Here is a 27,988-nt window from a genome sequence, read left to right as displayed (position 1 = left end):
ACAGGCTATTATCAATATACGTAGAACCGTAGAACCCCGCAACAAACAATGACACGACAACGGACGAACGACGGCACTTGGACAACACCAGCTCTCTAAATGACATGTCAAACGGAAGAACAACGATGACAACCCCGCAGGCTACGGACATTGACCCTCTCTCTCGGAAATTAACCACAACTTCGTTCACCTTCCTTACTGTTAAAACAATCGACACAGAACTCTGACATACTTAAACTCTGTAACAAACACTATGTAATTTATTTATTTTCTCTATCCGGGACCCCCTCAGGAGCCCCAATCCTTCAAAGAGACGAACCAGCTACGGGCTGAAAGTCTCTATACACCCCTATTCTGTATTTAGTTTCGAACGAAATTCTCATACAAAAAAATATTTTTTTGTATGAGAATTTCGTTCGAAACGAAATACAGAATAGGGGAAAATAAAGCAAAAAAAACCTAAATCCTATTAGAGCGCATTGTATGAATATTTACGCTCATTGTTCTCAAAACAAAAGAAGCGCTCGTAGCGGATCCTTTTTTTCTACGTTTATCCGTAGGACGAAGAAAATCTAATGGCGTTTCAATGCGTTTGGGCAAAATTGAAACTCGTAGGACGAATTTAGAATCAAGAAGCAATATTAGATTTTAAACAATATCTCAATAATTTGTTACTCCTTATCAAATCCAATAAATTTAGAAGTCATCTTTAAAAAAAATATTCCATTTTTCGTTCAAACCCGTTCGAAAAAGAGAGGTAAACCGCGGGTTGTGCGTAGTATGACGGAAATTAGATCAAAAACCCAACTGCACTGATAAAAAAATTATGTTACATAGAACGAAGACGCTCTGTAAAAGCTTGAGTATTTTCACGGGGTGCAGATTATTATTGAAGAAATCAAAGTTGCCAGTTTGCAGGATTTTGTATATTTTGAATTATATGACTTTACTTCAGACAGGAATCCAGGGTGGCCAGACCTACCGATTTATTGGTAGTCCTACCGATTTTCGGGGTGCCTACCGATTCACAGACGAAAGGTTCAAAACTACCGATTTTTCACTTTTCCTACCGAGAATCACAGATTTTTAGATTATAAATAGAAAATTTATTTCGACACGTTTAAAGCAGAAGATCTGAAGGACAGTCTATTGTTCTGGAGCACAGAGTCATCCCCCCCCCCCCTCCCCCCGCTCACAAAAGCCTTCCTACCGACCTACCCATAAAAGTTTTGAGAAGCTACCGATAATGAAAAAAATAATCTGGCCACTCTGCAGGAATCGCAACACACCCATCCTATTTCAGTAGAATCGTAAAGTTGACCCATCCTTTTTTATTGGTCAATCTATTTCCACATTATCCCATTATTTCAGAGGCACTGCATGACACTCACAATACCCCGTGCTCCCTAAATCATCATTCGCGAATCGCTCTCTCTCTCTCTCGGTGCAGTTTTTCTCGCGATTTCGCTTCTCTACACCACACCGGAATCAGCACTTTCTAAAAGATTTCACAGACACATTGGTATACATTCATATATCTCTTTTTGACGTGTTTAATGTGTACATAGGAGCTAGTATTGTGCGAAAATATTCCTCGAGCCGCTGATCGATGCGGTGATAACAACAATACCACCTAAAATAATAATTATTGTTTGTTATCACTTTCGGTACAGCGTGCGACAAGAGTGTTTGTTTCCCTCACCCTCACAAGAGTAGCATTTTCCCATTATTACCGAACAGTAAGCCGTAGGTATTGAGTTGTGTGGTAGTCGTGTAAGTGTTGCTATGTTAGCTCGGTTCCGTTTGTAAGTGCGTTACACTTTCCATCTATCTTCATTGGATACACGTCCCGTCAGTAGTCGGTTCCCATCGATTCTCTCCTCCGCATTCGTTTACCGGAATGTGTATTCTGATCTAAAAAGAAAGGAAAAAATCTATTATACAACAATCGTGCGCATTTTGTCGGCGGAAGCGGTTTCAATTTGAAAGAAAAATATTGAAGTTACTATTTGTATTACTATTCTGTTGTGTGCAGTGGAATAAACCGTGAAGATGAGCATTTTCACTGGAGTTGAAGTTGGACCTCCGATCGAGGTGTTTGCCCTGAACCAGGCCTGCCTGAAGGATCCAAACCCGAACAAGGTCAACCTGGGAGTCGGAGGTGAGTAGTAGTAGGTGGTGCATCTTTCCTTTTATGAATGAATTTTACGCGTTACGTTGAACTACGTTCCTGCAAGGGTGCTACGATCATTTTCATCGACACCCACCACGCAGCTGATGGAGTATTTATTTAGATTGCGAAAAAAAGAGTGAGAGTGCCATGCACACTCGCTCTAGTAGATTAGGGAGGGCTTCGTCAAGGTCAAAAAGGTCAGCTGTATGAGATTTTCGCGTATACAGGCATGATGTGCCGCGGTGACTGCGTGCAGAAATGAGATGTTTTCATCATCATTTTGAGGCACCACCAGCCAGCACCGGGTGATGGTGCGACCGGCTTCATTTCTTCATCATCGTGGAGTCGTTTGCTTCGTATCATCGTGCAGCCAGTCAGTCAGGCATATCAATTGAAGGTAGAGAGGGCTTATTGAGTCTAACAAGCACTGATATGGCGACGAGTGCGAAATTTGATACTACTTGAGAGTCGAGGCACCGGCATGCTTATTGATGATAATTGTTCATCGTACCTATCTGTTCTCAGGGCCTCAGATAGCCTAGTGAGTGAAGGCACGGTATTACCGATTCCCGGTTGAGAAAATTTTGCTGCGTGGAAGTTTTCTCGGCTTCCCTGAGAGTATCATTGTGCTTGCCACACAATATACAAATGCATGTATTGGTTGGCATAGAAAGATTTCTATGTGCTATGCTGAGTTCCTGCAGTTTTTAGAAATTTCTCCATACCTCCACGCAGAAAAAAGTTTTTTTAATTTCAATTATATTATGTATTAAAAACAACAACAAAAATTATCATTCCCCGGCTAATAACTTTTTTTTATTGAATTCAACAATAAATCTTTATTGTTCGGACATAAAATATTGTTCTTTTCAAAATCTGTCAAAAACGCAATCAAAAATATATTTTGTTGAATTTACAACATTTATTTTCAAACAGACAAAATCTTTTTTTAATAAAAAAAAATTAAGTTGCTACCAACAATAACTTTCTTTGATTTAAAAAAAAATGCTGCGAATAACAATTTGTTTTTTTATAATTTGAAAAAAAAAAAATGGTTTGGCTTAAATATTTTAATTTTTAATTTTAGCAGTTTTTCTTTTCAAGAAATAATTTTAAATAAATTGAAAAATTGTTTTTGATTTTTTATTTATTAACAAACGAGTATACAAATAGTAAGTCAATAGGTTTATCCATTATACAAAAATTACAAAACCGTAGGTATGACCTTTCATTAACGGTATGTAAATTAATAGTTTGCGCTTCGAAACGGGCAATGTTTGAAACCAATGTAGGATCCTGTGATTTATAAACCTCAAAAAATTGCAGATGTTCGTCAAAATAACGACATTGCATGCTACGGCAAACTAATATTAGATTATTGTTTTTGTCTATCATTTTACAGTCCAGCTGAAACATATTAATAATATTACAATGTTTTACATATAAAATAGTACCTTTGCTGAATTTCGATCCCTGTTTCATGAAACTGTCTAAAAATTGTACTGAAATATCAAGTAAACGTATTTTTTCTGTCACAAATAATTAAAAATCATTATTGGAAGGAGGTGGCGGCAAGATTTTAGATTTGCTGAAATCTATTTTTGGGGTAATAAAAGCGCTGTTGTAAACGTTGAGTGCAAATTTATACCGCGCCTTTATACTCAAAGATTTACATAGATCCGTTTTGTTGTTATTTACCCTGCTGTACTATTTGGAATCTCGGTGTTTAGCTTCTCCTCTCATTACCCATTGATGGCGAGGTGTACCCGAATGTAGTACAAAAGATGCGTAGTGGACGATATTGTGATGTTTAGGTTTTAATGTATCATCAAATAGTTGTTGATATTGCGTGTGATGAATATCAACTAACGTTCTCAATGTGTCTAATAATGTTGGATGTATTTCACGTAACATTAAAATATGGCAAATTTTCAAGACTGCAAAAATATAACCAAACAGCATCATCTTTCGGGATCAACATACCAATTATTAGTGGAAAAAATGTTATTATTGTTTTGATTTCACTGGCAGTCATTTTTACTTTACTTTTAAGTATGTTCGTGTCTTTGATGTCATTTGGTATGTTCGATGAGTTCAAACTTCCGAAAACGAAAACGTTCTTCCTATAGTTAAGTTCATCAAGAGTAAATTTTTTTTTCACTTTGATGAAATAGTTTAAGCAATGAGCCAGCCCGTATACGCAAACGCCTTCCCATAGGTCGTGCATTAAGTCAAAATAAACATTCAAAACAACGTGGTATGATGGAATCTGATTGAAAACACTGTTCTTATGAATATCAGTGTTTGAAACATCATTTTGTTGCAAATCACGTTCGTAACCGTCAATCGTTCTGAAACTATTATTATTTAACTTTATTAGGGAGGCTTTCAGCCTTGGGCTGGTTCGCCTCCAAAATCATTCTGAAACTTTGTTCGTATTCTGTACTATCCTTTTCACGTTGTTCACGGTTACGTTTGCATTCTGCAATAAAAATTTGCTCTAGCCGATTCAACCTAATCCAGAATTCTTGAGATACCTAGATTATCGCCCGTTATAAATCCTACCATGAAATGAACCGTGATACTTGCGTTATTGTGAGTTATTTTTAGGCCATTCAACAGTTCTACTAGGTTACTGAATAAATCTTCATTTTCGTATTCTTTTCTGTCTTCCGATAAAATAAATCCTGCCACTAAGATGTAAGCTAATTTGGCCAGAATAAAACCTGGGAGACAAGGAATGTAGTAATATATTCCTAATATAGACGTACGAGACGCATGTGGAGAAACTGTGTCCGTAGTGGTGAAATCATCGAAGAACAAGTTAAGCGGTATGACGATTTTAGAATAAATGTTGGCTCTCCTCTGCTGCCATATGGTACCATCAATAAGACTGCGAATATAACCATCTTGTGACGGTGTGAGATTTTCAAGAATTGTCTCGAAAACGGACGGCGATTCTAAATACTTTCTAAGTTGAAATTTTAGCGGCATAAGGATTCCTAAAATGTAAATACATTGAGTTAGCAATATATTTAAATTATTTGTTATATTGTTTATATTTACCAGTAATAGGATCGCTATCCATTCCTTGCTCGTTGTTAACGATTCCAGGACGTAACTCATTACTTATCACGAACTCTCTTGGGACTGCATACAAGTCGGCTGATTTTAAACTTTCTATGAATTTGTATTCCGTGTCCGTTCCCTCAAACATTTCAAACATTTTTCTAAGTATACTTTGGCCTTCCACAGATAGTAGGCCGGCGATTTGCATCGTGTTGACAACTTCGTCGAATGGCTTGAGTATTTTTTGTTGTACGTCATGTTGAATTTCAAATACTGTTTTTCTCGGTAACACATTGATGTCCAACCGTTTGAGGTTAAAACCGATACTCAGATTGCGCATTTGAGTCTCGATAGCCTTAATATCAATGATACTAGAATCATCATGAACATCAAGGGTAGGTGTTTCGATATCAAATTCTGAAACGTCGTTGCTGTTGCGACGACTGTTTGGTTGCGATGGTTGTGCTTCGTTGCGTTCGGATTTAGTTGTACAGCATTCGTTCCTGTCTTCCTGAATTTCACCCACATTTATGTTTCTGTGATCGTTTTTATTGTTTTGTTTATTAATTTATTTGATAAGGCTCAACCGAATTAACTTTACAGAGCCGAGGATTCTTGGTCACTATACAATACATCTTAACAATATAGTCAAAAGGTACAACACAATAAACACTTTATCTTCCGCTATCCAAAAAGCCTCCTCCATCAGAACTGGAGCCGCTTCCAGTAGTTTCATTGTATGGCAAATTGTTGTACGCCAACGAGGGTCAGAGTGCGTCCATTGCAGCAATGGACGCAAAACGTGGTCAGCACTCACACACTCATCACGAAACGGTTGCTTTCCAAAGTCGACGACGCATCGACCGAAAGAACTGCTGATGAAGAACAATGAGGAGGACCACACAATGGTTGCTGCCGAGAAAACAGACGATCGCGTAGCACACATCGAGAGTGGTCTGCTTTTGTCGACAGCCGAGTGAACACTGATCGTTTTTATTGCCCAAGTTTTGTTTTAAATGTCTGAAAAATGATGCTCGAACATTGTAACTACGAGTACAGCCAGCGTTGCCAATATTTTTTTTTTAAAAACTGGAAGAATGCTAAAAAAAAACTGGAAAAAACTGGATTCTAAAAATAACTAAAAAACAGCAGTATGAATCTTATCCTTTTGTAATAAATCTGAAATTAGATGTATTAATTTGAGTAAATGATGTCTCTTCCTCATACCCCCGTAAAATTTATCATTTCTTGATGAACATTTCAATAGGTCCTATCTGATTTGATCGACTTGCTCTATTGATAATAATTCAGTTGCAAGAATATTCCCAGCTGTGTTTGTCGTTTTGGGCGCTTTGAAATAACCTCATGCAAACACAAAGTATGTGGCGAAAATAACACTAAATGTGCTTGCATAGCCGTGGTTATCAAAAGAGAAACTCGATAAAGAGAATCAATCAATTCAGATAGAACCAATTGAAATTTTCATCTAGATTTCATGGAATAATGCTAATTTATTGACACTAAATGTAATTTAATTCGTCAGCAAAAACGTTATTTTCTGATTCATTGGAAACAAATCGCGCCGAAAACGTCACAGAAATCGTTTAATTGCTGGGACGGTTTTGACGCGTTTTGTCTTCAATTAAACAGACAATCTGATCGTGTAAATTCGCTGAAGTGTTCTGTTTTTATTGTTTTAACGCATACGATGGAAATTGGGGCCATATGACGAATACTGAATACTGTAAATGAGCAAATGTTGATGTACTCAGAAAAGATAAAAATTGAGGCAGTTTTGACTTGATAGCCAACAAAATAAAAAATGAGTGTTTAGTATACTAAAGTAGCAGAAAGTTTTACTTCTTTCGTTGGCGAATCATACGTATGTAAAATGAAAACTTCTTTTGTAAACAAAAATATTTATTTGTAACAATTAAACAAAACTTAACAGTTAAAAGTCATTAATTCTCTTTGTTTTCTTTCTCCCTGCCGTCCTTTCTGGTTGCTTCATACATATTATAATTGTATTTGGCCCTCACATTCTGTTTAATATTAACAGACCCCGATTTGTCACTATTGAAACTAACGTAGTTTTTTGTAGCCAAAATACCTTTCATTGTGCTTGTACCCAGCCTGTTCCGAATTTTGGTTTTATTTATATTGTAAGTTGAAAAAACTCTTTCAACCGTGGCTGATGAATGGGGCAATATCAATAATCTGGGGATTAATTCTCGTAAATTTGGGAATGCATATGAATCATCATATGTTTTTAAAGACAAAATCTTGCCCCAGAATAATATAGCATCCTTCTCCTGACCTAAATCTTCAAAATCTATGTTCCTCAGTTCCCGGAACTCATCATCCGTATCTTGATATTTGGAAGGATGTACAATATTTGGAATGCTGCGAATCAAGGGCAAAATGGTGGAATGTTTTCCATCCAGCACATTTTTTGGATCAAGAATTGACATATTGCTGATCAACGGATGATTGAAATCAAATCTTTTTAAAATCTGATGAGACAAGGTAATATAGAACCGTATAATATTTGTTCTTTTTTTTAACTAGTTCGTTTATTTGGGAGGCTCAATCGCGTTAGCTTTACGGAGCCGATAGTTCATTGTTCTTTGTTTGTAACAAAATTCACTTAATTCTATGTCTAGTAGGAGTTGGGCCGAATACTCGCGGCTTACTCGAGGTTAGAGAGGTACATTGTCGAAGGATAGGATCAGGGGAGGAGTTTGGGGGCAAGGTTTCGTTGTCTCATCAGAGCATTGTCGCCAGTATGAATGGTAGTGCGGTTCTAGTTTCGTCTGGAGTTCGACCGGCTATGGTGACCAGTGGGCGACGATGAGACTCATCGAGACGGGGGGACAAGACAAACAGAAACTATTAAAGAGAGACAAAAGACAAAGGAATTAAATTCTTATACTAGACATTTTAAGAAACACATAAACCGACTGCATAATAATATTTGTTCTGAACTCATTCAAATCATTGCTATTGATTTTGTTCTCTTTTACATATTCTTCAATCAAAAGTGCTGCTGCAGCTCCTACATAAACCTGATTTAAATCAACATAGTTTTTTTGATCGAACTCCACATCATTCAAATTTTGAAGCGATTTCATATAATCTGATCGAAAGTAATTATCCAAAACCGTTTTAAAAAGCCGCGTAATAGTCGAATGTAAAACATGCAATTCGGACGTTTCACTTTGAAACAGTTTGTTAATTTTGTTCACTAGATTCAAAGCATACGTTAAGAAAGTAAGATAAAGATTCGTGCAAGGATTGTTTAGTCCATCAAAAATGGTCTTAACACGGTTTTTTTCTACTTGATCCACATTCTGTACAAACCCGAAGTAAATCCTTAATGCTTCGTAGCGCTCCAACACCCGTTTCACCACGCTTTCAAGGGAAAGCCAACGAGTTGCGGACGGGTGGAGCATCTTAAGGGGCTTTAACTCCAGCAGCGTCTGTATGTCTTTAAATTTACTGTTTCGTAGTGGACTGCAACTTAGGTACGAATAAATATCCTTACAGAGTTGTTCAACTTCGTCAGGGATGTGTTTGCATGAATAAGCAGCGCACAGTGCCATACTATGACAAACACATTTAAGGATAAATAAAGAAGGACAGTCTTTATTAAGCAGTGCTCCAAGAGACTTCACTGGTCCGGTCATGTTTAACGCACCGTCCGCAGCGTAACCTAACAAGTTCTGGCGATATGGTATCCCTGCTCTTTCAAAAGAGGAAACAACTTCCTCGTACAGGGTTCGCGAGTCAGTCTCTGTCACTTCGATCACATCGTAAAAGCAATCTCGAACTTGTAGGGCGTCTTGTTTCCAAAAGAAAGTCCGTGCAACTAGAACCAATGATTTTTTTGTCGACACGTCGGTAGACTCGTCCGCAATAAGGCTAAATGGATGATGTTTCAAGTGCTCGCTCAGATCTTCTAGTTGACCCTCTCCCAGCACATTTGTAATTATAGATGTTGCTTTTGTGCGGCCTAATCGTATAGTTCTAGCGATTTCGGAATCTGGACAAATTATAGGCAAGCATGCAGCAAATGCCTTAATATCCGACGCAGATTTATTGTTTGCTGCAGCCCAAGCGCATAGTTGTAGCTCTGAGTTGCGAGCTTTGCTATTTAACTCACCGCCCGTGTAATGCTTCATGCTTTTGGATACAATTTTTACTTCCTTTGCTTTCTGTAGATGCTTTTTGCGCTCGCTATGCTTATGAAAATCAATTATACCTGCCCAGCACTTAATATCAACGTCGCAGATAGTGCAATGACCAGCATGATTGTCCGAGGATGATGCAATCAGCCATGGAAGTTTAAATTCCCATTCCTTGGAGTATTTTTGACCAGCTTTCTTTGGATTTTTCGACGATTTCACGACAGTCACCTACGATAATTAAATAAATGGCTTGTTATAAAATAAAGTAAAAATTGCAGGATTATTTTACCAGTTCTGACTCATCGTTGCAGTCGCTATCATCAGCGCTAATATAATCGACCGTCTCCTTTTGATCGTGCTGAAAATCCTTTGTGATATCTATCGAAATTTTGTTAACTGATTGATTCGTCAGTAACGCCTCAGTTCTAGTTAGCGATCGAGAGCAACCAGCTATATTTTTAAAGTCATCACGAGACCTGAATGCATCCTGAGAACCATTTTCATCCCCTATTAAAAAGTGCGCAAACATTAGCTGTTGAATTATTTGACCAAAAAATGTTAAGTATACCATTTCTGCTGGTACCGTTATTTAGTTCGTCGAATTTCCATGCACAACCCTCTTCTGTGAACTGTGAAGGCTGGTCAGTTGATTGTTTCTCTGGTAGAAAATTGCTTGGGTGTTGATTACCAGTGGTTGGAACCCTTCGAGAAAATCCAGAGTGTTTTTCATCGTCATCATGTTGTCGAGATGTTATGTCATTATTACGAGACTCATTATTAGCTTCTTCAGCTTTTTTCACATCATCATCACGTTCACGAGAGCTTGTATGGTTGTCCTGAGACTCGGCTCCTAAAAATATAATAAACACGCAAAAATGATTAGAAATCGATGCTTTTTGAACAGGCATTTTCTTTTTTGAAGAATGACTACAAATGCGGAGTTAATGAGAACTAAGCCAGGCAGAGCACAAGATAGACTAAGAGCTCTTTTACCAGCTGATGTTCTAATTCATAATAATTGCAGTTGCAATTATTGTTTGCAAAGAGCAAATTGCCTATCATCATATTACTACTCAATTATGCATTAGGGAAAGCTGATAACATACCGAAGATTTTGAAGTATTTAAGTAAATTTCCTGCATTCGGAACTGCTTTTCGTTTCGGCATTTTTCACAAAATACCGCCAAATTTGACAAACAGGATAGGTTCACAAAAAGCCAATGTAGACGTCCTTGAAAATGAAATTCGTGGAATTCACATTCAGTACTGAAATGATTATAAAAAGAGATTAATGATATAATGGACATTTTTTGTAGCCTAAATCAACAACAATGGTGACAAAGGAGGGAAATATTCAAAACATGGGTTGGCTTAAAAAAAGGCCAGACATGAATCGGATCGTTAAAGCGGGATTAGTTTGAATCAAATATTTTTATAAACTCGTATTGCACAACACCATTGCATAAATTCATAAGTTATTTGACTCAAAAATTGGAAAATGATACATTACTTCAGTTATGTTCGGATTTACTTCGGCAAATGCCGGAAACATTCCAACACTCCAGAAATTACGATTCATGGGAATGCAAAACCACTTAAACAAGCACGGATTCAGAAGAAACATATTGATAAACCTTAGATAAATCACTTCAAAATGCTTTGGAATAACTGTCGAATCGCTTAAAAAATATCAGAAAATCGACACATCAAATGCAAATAGAGAATGGCACCTTGCATAGAGCTTTTTGACGTTTAATCGGCGCACACTACTGCACCATTTAAATCGAACGAGTGCGAGCAAGAGGGAAACAGATTAGTGGGAAAACAAACCGCCGATTCATCCATGCGTGCTAGATAGAGAAAGACGATTTAACGTCAAAAAGGTCTATAGCACAGCATAAGCCACCGAACAAAGAAAAACCTCGAGAAAAACTGCATCTCTTTCTATGCAAAACGCGGGTCACATGACAAAAAGAGATAGCCATACAGCCACCATCTTCACCACTCACTGTCATTATCAAGATAAATATAAGCGAAGGGAAGTTAAGGAGGCTTAGAGGGGATAGGAATCATGCTTTTGCATTCTAAAAGGAAATACATCAATCAATGGGTAAAACAACCAGTTCTATACACGGGGCTATGTAAAAACTGGATAAAACTGGACAATAATTGAAAAAACTGGAAGATTTTAAGATTTAACTGTTTGACTGGATGTTGTAAAAAAAACTGGAAGAATCCAGTTTAAACTGGAATATTGACATCACTGAGTACAGCTCTCATAATTACATGTGTATATGTTGATTTGTTGGTGATGCCTTTTTAAATGGTCATACAATCGGTCGATAGAATTAGTTGTCCACGAGCATCGTTTTACTATGCACAAAATCATTGTGATGACCGATTCTTTCGTATAGCTGCACACAGTGTAGAAATAGTAGCCTTGTCGCTAACAGGATCAAAGTCAAACAGGAATGTAGAAAGCAAGTCCCATACTGCTGATGAGTGTCGCGGGTGATCAATATTGTATGCTTTGAATATTTTCATGCAAATGTCAAGAGCCTTCAGAAAATTGGGTAGCTTATAGGAAACAACATTGTTCCACACAAGAAAGCCAACAGGGTTCTTAAAATCTCCGTGAACCAGTATAAAAGGAGTTGTCTCGATTCCTCTCTCGCGACTTTTATCGAATAGTCCACCAAGTGTTTCGTTCAATTCCGACAGATCGTTGATATGAATCACCACACTTTGACGTGTTTCGAGGATTGATGGTTTCCACCGTTTCCTGAACAAGTTAGATCAGGACTTGGCAGAATATGTGACAACAACGATACGATGACGAAATTGCGAGTATCTGTGTACAAACACGTTATTAAAAATTAAGTCATGATTAAGTCATTTTGCCTTCATACCTGTTGATAAATCTTCACTATCAAGCAAAGACAGAAGATATTTTCCATCAACATCTGTTACCTCAATATCCAATATCGAACGAATACCTTCAAAAAATGCTGACCAACGAACTAAGCAGAAGCGTCTCCTTGCTGGGAACTTATGCAAAAAATCAATCTTGACTAATTGATACCCTTGATGATTCCTCAATGTTGGATACACAGCCAAGATCGAGGAACTGGTCCAACTTGATTTTTTTGAAAGTTCCAACGATCTTAGCCTGCTGGTTGCTTTCCACTTTTGCTTCACTTCTTCCCAGTCGTCGTGGTTGTGTACGAACCAGGCTTTGGTTTGTTGATATTCTGAAGCTGTCAAATAATGTAACGTTAGCAAATTATTTTTATTGACAAATCCATGTTTCAATCGACCACCGTGACGCTGCAATCGCAGCGGTGATAAGTCCGAAATAATGTGTCAAACTGAATACATTTTTGAAATTTCCACCAAAAAACTATTATTTTCTATTCATTCTAGCGAGTTTCTGTGGAACTCAAAACATGATCCGAGCAAAAAAGTAGTACTCGTAATAATGGTATATAATGCTGAATTTTATCGTGCTTTGTTTCGGAAATATCTTCCAAATAAACAAACATCATCCAAATCACTCGATGCGTCCATCGACTAAATCCATTGCCACTTAAAAATTAATTTCAGTCGGTGTATTAATCAGCACATTAAATCGTTTTTCGTCTGGTGCTACACCGAAAAATCGGCCTATTTAATAGTTTTTCCTCGATTGATTTAGTCGGCCAACTTTGTCTGCTGTTTAATCGGCAGATGATTTCAAACCTTAACATGTTTTCAGTGATTTATAAGTCTTGAAGTAGCTTTTTATTTAAGAACAATGCATTACAAAATAGTTTTATGCATTTTGTACAAGATTCATCCATGCTGACAACAAATTTTCATGAAATTACATTGAAATTAAATAATTTGGCATACAATCAATGAAATTTTCAAGGGCTGTCACAGACTTATCACCGTCGGTTAGTGCTTATTCCTGCCACCAGGCGCGCAGGAGTTTAAGTTGGATTTCTCAATTGGCAATAATATTATCAGTCTACCTTGCTGTTCCGAAACTATCTTCTCCGCTTCAAAAAACTTCACACCGGATGTTGACGGTTGCTGCAAGTCATCCTGATTATCTTCAATTGGTTCTCTGTAGTTAATATTCCTGTCGTATAGTCGTCCTTTAGCCTGTTTTCGAAGTTTGATTTTTCGACCCGCACCGTTTTTGATGAATGTAGGCTGGTACCATCCGTCCTAGTTAAGAACATTAATTTAGTCTTCATTTAATTAGTCTTTCCAACTATAATTGACACTTATCTCGGGGGGTATTTTAAAAATCGATTTATGTCCGTTTTGAAGCTTTACAATCATCGAAGAAAAGTAAATTACCTCTTGCTCTCCTGGAAATAGCTTTCCTAGCTCGGATGCTCTGTCCCGTAGCTCAGATGGGGTTAATTTTCCAAATCGATCCTTGAATTCATCAACAACGATGTGAGTGATGGTCCTCTTATCAGCTCTTGATAAAAATGTCTGTGTTTGGCGTTTTTGAAGGATGGCTCGACCTTTTGATGACGCGTTAAGCAAGTAATTTGCGTTGCAACGTTCTCGAGTAAGATTTTCTGCTGTAAAAACTCTTTTTACCGGCTGCGATGAAGCCGCGGTGCTGTCCGCTGATTGGTTTGACGATAGCGACGGTAATCCCTTTGGTAATAATTGAAAGTCTGAATAATTGTTGTCATAAAACATATTTGTTCGTACAATCTTACCTGTCCCTTTCTCCAAGCGTTCAATCCATATATGCACTTCGTCCGTTCAGCAAGAAATGGCGGTGGTATTAATTCTTCGATTTCCTTGCGTTCGACAATTTTCAACGTTTCCACGGTGGAATTGAGAAAAAATCGTTAAAACACGTATTAAAATGCAAATACTGAATTCCTTACCAAGAAAGCAATTGACAACTTGTTCCGAGAGTTCAAAACTCTGCAATAAATCGACTAGCGCGTCATTTACTTCTTCCACTTCCTCAAAAAGAACTTCTTCCGACGAGTCCATTTTGCGTTTTAAATAAAGCCTAAAAATGGCGACTGGGAAGCCGAGCATGCGCAAGTATTGAAAACACACACATACACTGACAAAATGAGCCGGTGTATGTTTTGGAAAAGTGTTGCTTTTAATTTAACAATATATTTTTTAAAAGTAGTTAAAATAATATTTGAAGACAAAAATATATTTTATTGAATCTACAATATATTTGTTTTCAGAATTTGCAATGAAAACAGCAACAAAATTTTTTGAAGCTACAAAATATAAATATTGAATTTAAAAAAGTTATAGGGGAAATGACGGCTTTGGCATGACAGACTATTTTCGGCAACACAAATTGAAACACTATTTTCACTGGATTTTCTTACGAAAACACTTCGCTGAATGCATGCAAACGATTCTTTATGCTTTCAGCTTCAATTTGACTATATTTTTACCGCTTAGAAAAAGCAATCTAGCAAGGTTTTCTTGAAATGCAACACACGCACTACACATTGTAGCTGATTTCGAGTTGCCGATAATAGAACAGCAGATTTGCATGCAGTTCAAATGGAACGGTTGCCGACAATACTCGCTCTCACTAGAGAAGATTGGAGCTTTGTAAAAGCGTTTCAAAACAGTTTTTGACAATTCTTTCGACTGAAATTGTTAGAGCAGCTGGCAGCAAAAGATTGTAAACAAACCAATACTGCATATGTGTGCGTTCCTTAGAGAAAAAGGCTTTAGAAAGAAGGTCGCTGCTTAGGTTGCCAAGAATACGTAAATTCCCCTATTTGACATTGCAAAATATTGCAATAATATTTTTTTTTGTTCAATAAGGTCAATTTTCTCTGCATGTCTGAGGAGAAGTAACTCTCTCTCTCTCTATCTGAGTTATTCTCAGTGACCGTGTAGAAGATCATCTTAAGACTGCTCGACAATATGATTAAACGTAAATTAAAGCATCGGAAATAATAAGTGATAAAGCCTGTTCACGTTAAATTTCGGACACTAAGATAAAAAGAAAATCTACGCATAATACAACAAAACCGATTGTTTATTTCCATAAAGTAGACTTATATCGATAGCCAGCGTCATCAGGTTCCGTACAGTATCCTCAGATTCCTTAGTGATGACGTGCCTCCATCTCCTCTTGAAATCATTGATGCCATTTGCCTTTCCCCCTTTGTTTCGAATAGTTCCCGCAGTACCGAAGACTACAAGTCAAGAAGACTGGCAACTCTGCCAAATATCAGGAGACAGTAACGGCAACGCCTCTTCTGAGCAAAAGTGGAACCTGTGTATGATGGTGTGTGTTAATTCACGAGTGCATTCACAGACATGGAAATAAATAGCTGTCAATTATTGGTTTTGTTATGATTGTCGTAAAAAGTGAAACGTTTCTTTCTTTGCTTTATACTGACAACGAGTAAAATTCCAGCTGAAACTGAACAGAATCTAGATAGAGCTGGAATTAGGGCCAATGTCGCAATGGGCTTGAACTGAGAAAAATGAATCTGAAGTTTTGAACAAAAATTATTAAATATAATTTAAACTATAAACCCATTCCTAGAAATGAACTGTTCCTAATTATTACATTATTGGTTAGCATTATGGTGAGATAAATAAAAATATTATTATTTTTATCTACAGCTCGAAAAAAATGAAAATGTTGCATGCGCCCTTTTCATTTATAGTATCTTGTATCGCCCTGAGGTTATTCGCCCGGCTGCGTTCACAGAAGCTATTTCGCCCCTATGTTTCGCCTGCTAGTTTTTGACATTGTCTGTTTCGCCTCAATGTTTACGTTCTTTTTCCTGATGGTTTGTTACTATCGACCTATTGCAGTTTGTTGGATTCTAGATAAATTCATGTGTTGGAGTGTTTTCGCTTATTTCGATCAGATTAACAATGTTTTCTTTTGATTACCAACCGGTAATTGCAAGGAGTAGTGAAAAGATTCAAATTATATCTTTCGCCTTGTATGGAAAAAATATGTCTGTTTCGCCCCATCTATGTATATGGGAGGAAGCGGCCGTAAGAGCCAACTCAATTTGTAATAAAAAAAAAGTTGGTTTCGCCCTTATGTTTTTTGCTTTTTTTTAAGAAAGTACATTATTTGTCCAAACATTTTTAGTATCGTTTTGTAGCATTTTAATAGTAGTATAACGTGATGTATTAACCTCAGTTTGTTTACACTTGCGACATTCGCCCTTATTCCAGCTCTATCTAGAGATGCGTAAGTAAATTTGTTTTGAAAATTAAAATTATGGCAATGATGCCATGCACAATGATAGTGGGACCTTCCTCGATCATTAATTTGCTATCTCAGAATTATCTTCCACTTTTCCTAAGCCCTTTAGTCAACCGGTGAACACTCGTGTTTATTTCAGTTACCATGGAGACGTAATTTGTGATTAACCCTGGTCCCTTTCAAATTGTATCATTATTTATGAACGGCCTTATATTTGAAATGACGTTTCACATTCATCTAGTGATGTCCGATTTTCATTCGAATAATCGTTTAATCGATTAACGAACCGAAAAGTAAACTATTTATAATCGGTTAGATCATGCCGATAACATCTCCACAGGATCATCACCGATCGTTTCAAACATGTGCTGCACTCTCATTGGTGGAAAAATGGCAGCACAGCGAACAAAAAATAATCGATTAGTTGTTAATCGAGTAATTAAAAATGGGACATCTCTGATTGTGGTGTGATTGTTTTGATAAAAATGAGCGCAAAATTTCATCTCTTCCGAGGGGGCAGCAAAATCACAAAATTACCTTGAATACGGGGGGTTCTCATTGGATGAAAGGGACCGTGAAAGAAGACACTAAAATAGAAAGTTTTTCTTCCGACAGTTTCATCTTAGTATTCATCTTTGCTTTAGTGGTGCATTTATGGGCATTCGTATGATGCATTATTAAAATACATGCCCGTTCCGCACGGCTTCGGCACCTGGCCACAGCGAGGGGAGTTAAGTTGTGACGCTCGTGAATGTCACTGGCCAATCCGACACTGTTGTTATCATTCTCTGGAAGGGGTCGGTCGATTCTAAGAATTGTTAAAGCATACAGAGGATCACTATCCGGTGGTTTCATGTTCTGACAACATCTAAAATGAAAATATATTCTTTATCAATACGTACCGTTTGGGATTGTTGTTCTTCATTTTCATTTTCTCCTAAATTAGATCCTGCTACGTCTTCCGTTGGATCGTGATGTAGGTACCGGATATTTCTTCTTTTTGGATCCATAAATTTTCAGCAGCTTCCGAATCACGGTAGTTCACTCAACGGAGGTGGAAGCCGACAATTCCTTATAATTGATTGCTTCCAACAGGCAAAGTAAACAATATTTCGGTTCATCGTACATAAGTAAAAGTTACTTTCACTAGGTATCGATCCGAGTTTCAATCCTCTACTTGATCCACCATGACAAGTTTTTCGGTTTGTAGTTGGAAAACCACCGGCTTGCTGTGATTAGGATACAAATTGCCGTGAAATTTTGTAGAGCAAAACAAAAACAACAACAATGAGTACCGTGTTATGATTATTCGTTTCGGTACCATTAGATCACACACACACGGTCACTGTTTATGAGCAGTCTTACTAACACTTGTGCTTCAAAGTTCCACCTTTGATTGACAGAGGCACTGTTATCAGTGACGTTTGACATTTGTATGGGAGAATGGAACAGTTGCCAGTCTTCTTGATTTGTAGTCTTCGCCAGTATCTTTCTATTGGGCGATGTTCAGGACAGTTTGGCGGATTGGGTGTGAGTGTCGTGGCTTCTGATGAAGGGTAGCAACCGCATTTGCAAACATTCTTTCTCGTACACATATTTGTTGATAGTGCTGGATTTCCGTCCGCAACTACATATGGTCTGCCAAACCAAATACTTTTTGGGGAATTTCGAAAGTCGTCCATTACGATACAAGAACTTTTTTGGCAGTGAAATTTTGCTTTTTACTTTGTATGCCTTCAGACCATGCCTCTGCTTCACTTTTTGTACTTAATGATTTTGATTTTCCAACTTTGCGAGTCATATTACGAACTGAAAGGTTTGGCTGTTTCTCAATAATGGCTACCACCTTCTGGTCCATTTGTCGAGAGTATACTTGTTCCGCTTCCAACCTTCCGATCCACAGTTAAGCGCTGGTCAAACAATTTGCACACACTAAAAACGGTACTCTTCGGCGGTTTTAGCTTCTTGGCGAGATCGCGTACCGACACTTCCACTTGATTCGACGCCATTTTAACAAACTGAACAATAATGAAAACATGTTGTACCACGAAATAAAGTGGAGAGCTTTAGCTGTCATATAAGTGAAATGTTTCAGCGTTTCAAAAACTAAACGTGGGAAGGCTTCAAGTTAGGAATTCAAAATGGATGGGAGCTTGATTTCGTTTGATCGAGAAATAATATTTTTAATATGGCTAGACGATGACAAAGTATTGCTTTTCTCTTTAATACCGCGACAAACTTAGCATATGATTGTCTGAAGTTAAATTTCCTGAAAATCCAGCATCCTAAATGAATATAGGGGTTATTTTTCTAGCACCACACAGCCGTAGTCGTGACGTTGATGGTTTGCGAAGTTTTAAACTACGGTCAATTTAACCAAATCTAGATAAAGATTTCAAAAGGTCCTATCTGCATTGATCGATTCTCTTCATCGACTTTCTCTTTCGTCAATAACTCAGCTGCAGAACCCTTCCCTGTTGTATTTGACGTTTTGGACGCTAGATAAGAACCTCCTTTATCAAACTATGTGGTAGAATTAGCGCGAAATCTGTTTGCATAGCAGTGGTTATGAAAAGAGAAAGTCGATGAAGAGAATCGATCAAAGCAGATAGGACCCTTTGAAATGTTCATAGAGAAATGTACTTCAGCACAGTGGTCGGTTAGAACGAGGGGGGCGACACATCTAAATCTCAATACTAGATGCTCACACTAGCGAATCAATCTTCGAAAACTCTTCTTTCAGCTCTCGCATCTACTTGCAGAATCGTCATTAATCTCCTTTCTATCTATTCAGCGTGCACGCAGCTATCCACAGCAAAACACAATCTTTTCTGCAACGTACATAGAGTCGTCCCCTCGGGTTAAAATGACTCATATATTGAATCTGCAAATGCTATGGTCAACGTCCACCGATAACAGGCTGCACTAGATTCGGATGAAAAAGGCCTACAAAGTATTGACACGTATTGAATTCAAATGAATAGATCAAAGGATCAAAGTAAAATCTGAGGATTCCTTTCCAATTAGTTCTGAGGAGCTCCAGACTCCAGGCAAAACGTAAGGAGAGCTCAAAGGTAGTTCTGGGTAGAATTCCAAGGGAATCCTGAGTAGGATTCAAAGTGAATTTACAAGAAAATTCAAAGGGAATTATGAACAGAATTCAATGAAAATTCTGAAGACCATGCCCAAAGTACTCTTAGGCAAAGAGGATGAATATTCCAGATTTATTCAAATTTTGTCAAAAATTACTCTAAAGTTTGATTTAATGATTCTTTGGTTTCATCCGATATAATCGAGCTTAAATCTCTAAAAACGAATAATATCGATGTTCATCGATCACATCTTTGATATCGGGTCACATATCAAGCTGAACATTGCATTTTGTTCTAAGTAACATTGATCGATTCTCTTCGTTGACTTTCTCTTTCGTTAATAACTTGAGCACATAACCGTTTCTTGCTGTGTTTGCCGTGTTAGATGCTAGATAAAAGCTTCTTTTATCGATCTGTTTGCTAAAAATACCTGGGAATGTCTTTACATGGCCGTGGGGATACAAAGAGAAAGACGACGAAGAGAATCGATCAATGTTACTTAGGACCTAATGCAATGTTCAGCTTGAATTATCATCACAGGTAACGGTTAGAGTCGGTGTATAGACCTTTTTGACGTTTAATTGTCTTTCTCTATCTAGCACACTAAGAATATTTCACCGAAATCTGTGAAATTTTACCGAAATCTCAACAGCTGAACGTTCGGTAAACAATTTGGTGATTTTTCACAGATTTCCTGTAATTTTTCACAGATATTCGGTGAAAAATTACAGGAAATCTGTAAAAAATCACCGAACTGTTAACCGAACGTTCAGCTGTTGAGATTTCGGTAAAATTTCACAGATTTCGGTAAAATAATCTAAGTGTGAGCACACAGGGATAAATGGATAGTTTGTTTTCCCACTAATCTGTTTCCCTCTTGCTCGCACTTCTTCAATTTAAATGCTGCCGATTAAACGTCAAAAAGCTCTATAATGAGTCACGCCAAGAGAAAAACAGTTGAAATCGCATCACGGTTTTCGAAAGATTCCCTTTCTTTTCACTTGGCAACAGAAGACTTCTACATCAACTTCAAATGACTTCTAGCGAGAAAAAAAAAATAGTGGCTGTAGTAAACCATTATAAAAGTGATGTTGTCAAATTATCTTAACAAAAAAAAAGAAATTCTCATTACTGATCATTACCAAACGTATTCCATGACAATTTAATACTCACTGCGTGTTTATGATCATTTCTTCGATTATATTTTATATTTTATTGCAATACCTTTCGTGGACCTTTCATAGCATCGTAATGTTTGTTTACGTTGCACGATAGGTAGCCGGTTTGACAGTTAAATAGGTAGACTTGGCTTCACTCTTGGCGTGACTCATTATACACCGACTCTAGTAACGGTGACAGTCTTTTGTTTATAAGAAACCAACAATACGAAAAGGTGGATCAGCTTTTGTAATGCAATCTTGTAATGTTCTTTTCTCATGAATCGAAGCTCGTCTTGCCAAATCAACAACACCGTCGGCAAGGCAAAATTCTCTCCTATCCGATAGTGGAATTGATTTGCGTAGGTGAGCTTTATTTTGCAAGATAAGGTCATTACAAGTTTGCTGATCCACTCTTTAGTATTGTTGGTCGAGAAGTCTTCTCGAAAATCGTTTGTTCAAACATCAGTTAGGATGATTTCAGGAAGAGTCCACAAATGGTCTCATGATGGCTGAGATGCCCTATCACTTCAAGTGTTCTAGAGCACACATTTCGGTTACAGTTGTAACATCGCTCATGAAATTGGAACTCCCTATTTGCTGCATTGAATTAGATTATCGAGAAATAGTGGATGAAATCGGATAATAACGGAATTTATCACAAAAACTCGAAACTATGAAGCAAATTTTTTTAGAAATCCGTCATATGAAATATAGAGCGGATTACTTTCGTTCCCCTCGCTCTTAGGAGTATTTCAAAGCAGTTTTGAGAAAAGTTTAAAGGAAATTTCCAACGAAGTTTTGAGGTAAATTTCAAAGGAAAACAATGAAAGCTTCAAGGTTGTTCCTGTAATCATCTTTAGAGAACCTCAATGAAGAGTAGGGAATTTTGATGATCATTCAAGAAATTCTCGAAACCACTCTAATGGCGGTAAGCTCCATCGAGAATAATACGCGATTTAATCCAGATTTTAATACCCCATTCGGTAAGCACCAAGAGAGGATAAATCTTAGAAAGCACGCAGCCATTCTCTCTCGCATAGCATACTATCATAGTATCTCTATAGAGAATTTCGAGGTGAGTGCCTTAAGGCATGTAGGTGGAAGAAGAGTACTGGTCTAGATGTTCTGCTCACTGCTGCTTTAGGATCTGCCATCGACGTTGGAAGCCGTCTTCGAATACCTACTTCTATTTTGTTCAACAAAGCCAGTTCAAAACCATACCCAATACATTCCACGACGATGATGCTATCCAGGAGACAGAAGGTTTTCTGAGGCCGCTGGATATTGTAACGTCTTGTAAGAAGATTATTTCGGAGATGCTGTACTGCGGATTGATGATCGAGAATCCGACGAATCACGAATGTGATATCGGCTTGTTACTGTATAGCGTGGATTGAGGTGAGTAGTTTGAACTGGTCCACGATGGAAAATGAACAGGTGGGCAGGAACTCACAGTCTCCCAGTGTTGGTGAGTTCTTTGCCGTTAATGTTCACGAAAAGTTCACTATTTTGCTATACAGAAATTCAAAACAAAAATTTTATCTGCGGATTTGAACAGTTTTTGACCTGTTTCATACTACCGGAAGGTGTATGCTGGTCACAAATGCCGTGCCAAACTGATTTCCTACTCAATTAATCAATCTTTGATGTGAAATTCGCTAATAAATACGAGGCGCATTTCGTATAGCAAACATGCCATAACAAAATGGGCATGGTTCATTTAAGTAAACAAACTAACACTTCTTCCGACTGTTACACCTATGTATTAGCCGTCTCGGAACTGGTCGGCAAATCGCTGGGTCTCTTTGAAGAGTACGCAGGAGAGGCGCCATCTGGCAATGCAGGACTGTCCCATTATTAAGAGGGAGATGCTCTATAAATGACCTAGATGGAGCATTTATGTCAGGATCTTCAAGCTCTCCCGAACCATTAGAGTCCCGACATTTACCGGCATTTATAGAGCATCTCCGAACAGGCTTGCATTGTCAGGTGGTGCCTTTCCTGCGTACTCTTCAACGAGTCTTAGAGATTTGCCGACCGGTCCACAACACTCACTCTTAAGTCAGTAACAAGTCCTCACCCTTAAGTCAATCACTAATAGCGATGCACCGAATAGTGCTATTCGGCCATTAACCAAAATTTTGTCTGATACATGTATTAGGCCTTTTCTCAGCTAGCCGACAAGGTGTTGGAGTGAAATTTTGAGAGTACAAAGCTTGATATTCGGTCGAATAGTATGGTGATCAAATATTTGGTGCAACACTACTGTGTTACCTGACTTATAACGAATATGCGTTGTGTACGAGTACCCCGAATACAATGTATGACTCGTCTAATTGAACATAGCATTTGCAATCCGACGATAAGTTCAGAGAACTTCTGACAAGAAGTTTACAAAACTTCCTTGAAGTTCCGACGAAAAGTTTAGACAAATTTCGACGAGAGGTTCAGAGTACTTCTGATGAGAAGTTCATAGATCTTGCACCGAGTAGTTCAGGGAACTGTCGACGAGAGGCTCAGAGAACTTCCGATAAGAAGTTTACAGAACTTTTGAAGACTATTTCAAAAAACTTTTGACGTACATTTCACAGAACTTCCCACAACAAGACCACAGAACTTAATTAAAATTCTCAGAGTATTTCCGGTGAGAAGTTTGCAGATCTTCCGATGACAGTTTCAGCGAATTTCCGACGATATGTTTATTGAACTTCCGACGACAGAACATAAGACGCGAAGTTCAGAGAACTTCCGACGAATTTTCACAGAACTTCCGACGAAAAGTTCACAGAACTTCATTAAAGTTCCCTGAAGTTAGAACCAGAAGTACAGCGAACTTCCTTCGAGAAGTTTAGAAAACTTACGACAAGAAGATCAAAGAACTTCCTGGAATTTCTATCGAAAAGTTTGGAGAACTTCCGTAGAGAGGTTCAGAGAACTTCCGGCGACAAGTTCAGAGATCTTCTAAAGAGAAGTTCCAAGAGGTTCACAGAACTTAATAAAAAGTCCCTGAAGTTCCGACGAAAAGTTCAGAGTACTGCCGTTGAGAAGTTCAAAGAACTGCCGACAAGAAGTTCTGAGAACGTCCGAAGATAAGTCCTGAGAATTTCCGAGGAGAAGTCCATAGAACTTCCGAAGAGCAATTCTGAGATTTTCTGGCGAGAAGTTCTGAACACCTCTGGCGAGGAATTCAGAGAATTTTCGACAAGAAACTCTTAGTGCGTCTGACAAGATGTTCACAGATGTTCCGACGAGAAGTTCAGAGAACTTCTGAGGAGAAGATCAGAGAACTTAAGGCGAGAAGTTCCAGCGAGAAGTTCTAAGAACATCCGATGAAAAATTCAGGTGAACTTCCGATGAGAACATCCGAGGAGAAATTCTGATAACTGCGGACAATAAATTCCGAGAAGTACTACAAATTCACAGTTATTTCGACGAGAAGTTCCTCCAGAAGAGTAGCATAATCAGGAACATAACCCATCCCGAATAGGCAACAAGTTTTTCGGCAAACATGGAACATGCAGTAGGGGAAATATCATGTTGCGGAAAAGTCCGCTGTGGGGTTTCATATTCATTCCGACACTTTCCATCACTTGATGCTTCCTCCCGAATAAGATCCGTTAAGGTTTTCAAAATTTATTTGATGCAGCGATAAGCGAGTTGGATTTCGCGATTATACACGGCCACTGAGAATAACTCAGAGAGGTTAACTTCTACTCAGTTGTATAAGAAATTTCTGAAAACTGCAGGTACTCAGCGCTAAGTTCCTGCAGTTTTTGGAAATTTCTCCATACCTCTGAGTAAAAGTGACTTTCTCTCTGAGTTATTCTCATTGACCGTGTAATCAGAAAAATTACATCAATTTGATGCTCGTGCATGTGTGTGTCCCCAAGACTCGGCGTATTAAAAATATACCCGAGATTAAAATTGATACGGCATGGTGCTTAGCAAAATCGAGGCTGATTTAGATATTGGCGTATTATCCTCGATGGAGCTTACCGCTATAAAAGAATTCTGTTCAGGAAGCCCAGAAAAAAAAAATCACAGATATGCGATGATGTTCAATCACCGACAAACCGACATGAATGACCATAGCAAAAACAATAAAATTTCTGAACAAAGCACACTACTGACATCTGGCTCCGTGTTCTCTGGAAAATTTAGATAAGCCATGAACCCACACGCAAAAGTTATGAATTGGTTCATATCTGATCTATTCTGGACAAATTATTTTTATCTAGATCAAAAACTCCTATGGTTTTGACAGTTCGGATCACTACACATTTAAATCGACCATTTACGATTTTCGGCCATAAGTTAGAATGAAGTGTCATGTCGGTTTGTCGGTGGTTCAATTATAGATAATTTGTTTAGATTACAATCATAGACAGCATATCAAGAAGACTGGCAACTTTGCCTGAATTCGAGCGACAGATACAGTAGCGCTGCGGTCGAGCGAAGGCGGAAGCAACGCCTAAAAAATGAGCAAATACACAAACCTTTCTTCTGAGGATGGAACCTTTGCTATCGAATCCGTTCGGAGTATTTACCTTTGAGCGGCAGATGACGCGATTGTGCCTGTCTCATACCGGTCGTCTGAGAAAATGGATGAGTTGCCAGTATTCTTGATGTGTAGTCTTCGTTACAATTCAACTCTATCTTTTAGATTTTCGTTTCCATTAATCAGGTTTTCGTTGTTGTTGATTAAAATTGTGCTATCCTTGCTCTTCAATGAGTTTATGATCGCTATTTTCTGTGAGAAATAATGGAAACAGAAAATTAACTGTATTGACTTTATCGAATATCGATACATACATTTCTATTTCTGACCTCCATTTGACTTCTGTTTGTTGAAAGAAATCTTGAAGCATGCAGATTGAGATTGTGAGGAGCTCAAACAATCGGATTCCGCATTCTGCAATTTAATTTTGGATTTTATTAAATTATCACGCTTATGAAACTTCAAGTAGACGACCTGGGGATCTGAAATCGTTCACACAATTGTTTTGGTGTCGCCATATTGAACTTATGAATAAGTAAAACAAATTTTCGCACTATTGCGATTTCGTTTAAGCTGCTTGAATTTCACATAACTTTCACCAGTATGACACTTTAATTCGACCAGTCAATCCAGTGCTACCTGAATTGCATGTTTCTCGTTGATCCACGTCTATAACACCTTCCATTACCATTCCAGCCTACCGTACCGACGAGGGCAAACCATGGATCCTGCCGGTGGTGAAGAAGGCCGAAGCAGCCATCGTGGCCGACGGTAGCCTGAATCACGAGTACCTCCCGGTTCTGGGAATGGACACCATGACCAATGCGGCCACCACGCTGCTCCTGGGTGACGACTCGGAAGCCATCAAGAGCAAGCGAGCCTTCGGCATTCAGTGCCTGTCCGGAACCGGAGCTCTGCGGGTGGGTGCTGAGTTCCTCGCCCGTATCCTCCAGCGAACCACGTTCTACTACTCGTCACCGACGTGGGAAAATCACCACAAGGTGTTTGTGAACTCCGGTTTCACCGAACCACGTACCTACCGCTATTGGCACCAGGAACGCCGCGGTATCGACTTTGAGGGTATGATTGAAGATCTGAAGAATGCGCCGGAGGGAGCGGTCATCATTCTGCACGCCTGTGCCCATAATCCTACCGGAAACGACCCGACGCAGGAACAGTGGAAGGAGATCGCCGACGTTTGCGAGGAGAAGAAGCTGTTCCCGTTCTTCGATTCCGCCTATCAGGGATTCGCCAGTGGCGATCCCAACAAGGATGCCTTCGCCGTCCGGTACTTTGTGGAGCGTGGCTTTGAGCTGCTCTGCGCGCAGAGCTTCGCCAAGAACTTTGGATTGTACAGTGAGTAACTTGTGTTCAGAATGATTGTCTTCCGAAGTTAACATCGGTTCTTTCAGATGAACGTATCGGCAACCTAACGGTCGTCCAGAAGGACGCTTCCACCAAGGCGGCCGTAGCCTCGCAGATCACGCTGCTGGTCCGAGGAATGTACTCGAACCCACCGGCCTTCGGTAGTCGCATCGTTGGCATGGTGCTGAACGATAAAGCTCTGCGGGCCGAGTGGATGGAATGCATCAAGACGATGAGTTCCCGTATCATCACCATGCGCAAGGCTTTGTACGATGAACTGATCGCACTGAAGACGCCAGGAACGTGGGAACACATCACCCAGCAGATTGGCATGTTCTCCTACACCGGGTTGAATGGTAAGAACCATAGCAAAATTTGTTAGTCGATCAATTTTCTAAGTTCTACAACATTTCAACAGAGAAACAAGTGGATATTCTGATCAATGAGTTCAGCATCTACCTGTTGAAGACCGGTCGCATCAGCATGTGCGGTTTGAACGCGAACAACGTCAATTACGTGGCAAAGGCTATCCACGAGGCAGTTACTCGCGCTTCCTCCAAAATTTAGCTTCGGAAAACTAAAAAAAAAAAGCCGTTGTTCCTAGAACAGTTTATTATTTTATGTGATTATGTGAGTCCTTAAAAATTATCCTGCTATGCAGGCAGCAATTATTCGCAGGTGAATCAAAAAAGTTCGATCATTTATCTGTTCTTGGTTTGGAATCGTATAATACCGCCCTACAATCTTAAATTGTGCAAGCAACTACTCAGCAAGTCCTCCACTGAAACCGAGGTAGTAAATACAACCGACTCAAGCAAAGCATGTACAAATTTTTCCAACATAAATCCAACACAAGAACCAAGCGAAGTTTAGCGACACTTTTTGTAATCGACATATTTTATACTCCATTAGAGGCACGACAGAACAATAATAACAAACAACAACGATTCGTATTCCAAGCAACAAAGCATTTAGATAACGCAATTATAGTGGCTACTAATGAAAACAGGCTTAATTGATTTGTTTGACCGTGGTTTGAAGAATGGCATTGATTTATGGCGCAAAACGGCGGACAAGGATTGGAACATAGGTGAGCGTTGGCCAGATTTGGATTTTTCAGATATAATCCTAAATAGGACCTAGATTATTTAATACTCTAGTAACCTCAAGTCCGTGCTCTGTCACAATGTTTCATTGTGATTAATCAACA

The 27,988-nt window shown here is 38.6% G+C and overlaps 1 protein-coding gene and 1 pseudogene across 1 annotated transcript; one reads left to right on the top strand and one right to left on the bottom strand.

The window, feature by feature from the left end:
* The first annotated feature begins 1,933 nt into the window (after window positions 1-1,933).
* On the top strand, window positions 1,934-27,787 carry Got1 (Glutamate oxaloacetate transaminase 1). The gene is made up of 4 exons (XM_065229843.1): window positions 1,934-2,161; window positions 26,110-26,769; window positions 26,826-27,134; window positions 27,197-27,787. The coding sequence occupies exons 1-4, from the start codon at window positions 2,053-2,055 to the stop codon at window positions 27,343-27,345; spliced, it is 1,227 nt and encodes a 408-aa protein (XP_065085915.1). The 5' UTR covers window positions 1,934-2,052; the 3' UTR covers window positions 27,346-27,787.
* On the bottom strand, window positions 11,740-14,439 carry LOC135707958 (uncharacterized; annotated as a pseudogene).
* Window positions 27,788-27,988: the final 201 nt, after the last annotated feature.

Source organism: Ochlerotatus camptorhynchus, unplaced genomic scaffold (assembly GCF_037179485.1).
Source record: "Ochlerotatus camptorhynchus isolate MF236.1 unplaced genomic scaffold, CSIRO-AGI_Acam_v1.1 ptg000323l, whole genome shotgun sequence".
Lineage (NCBI taxonomy): Eukaryota > Metazoa > Arthropoda > Insecta > Diptera > Culicidae > Ochlerotatus > Ochlerotatus camptorhynchus.
Note: the sequence above shows the minus strand (reverse complement) of the source record. Positions and strands in the feature narration are given on the sequence as shown.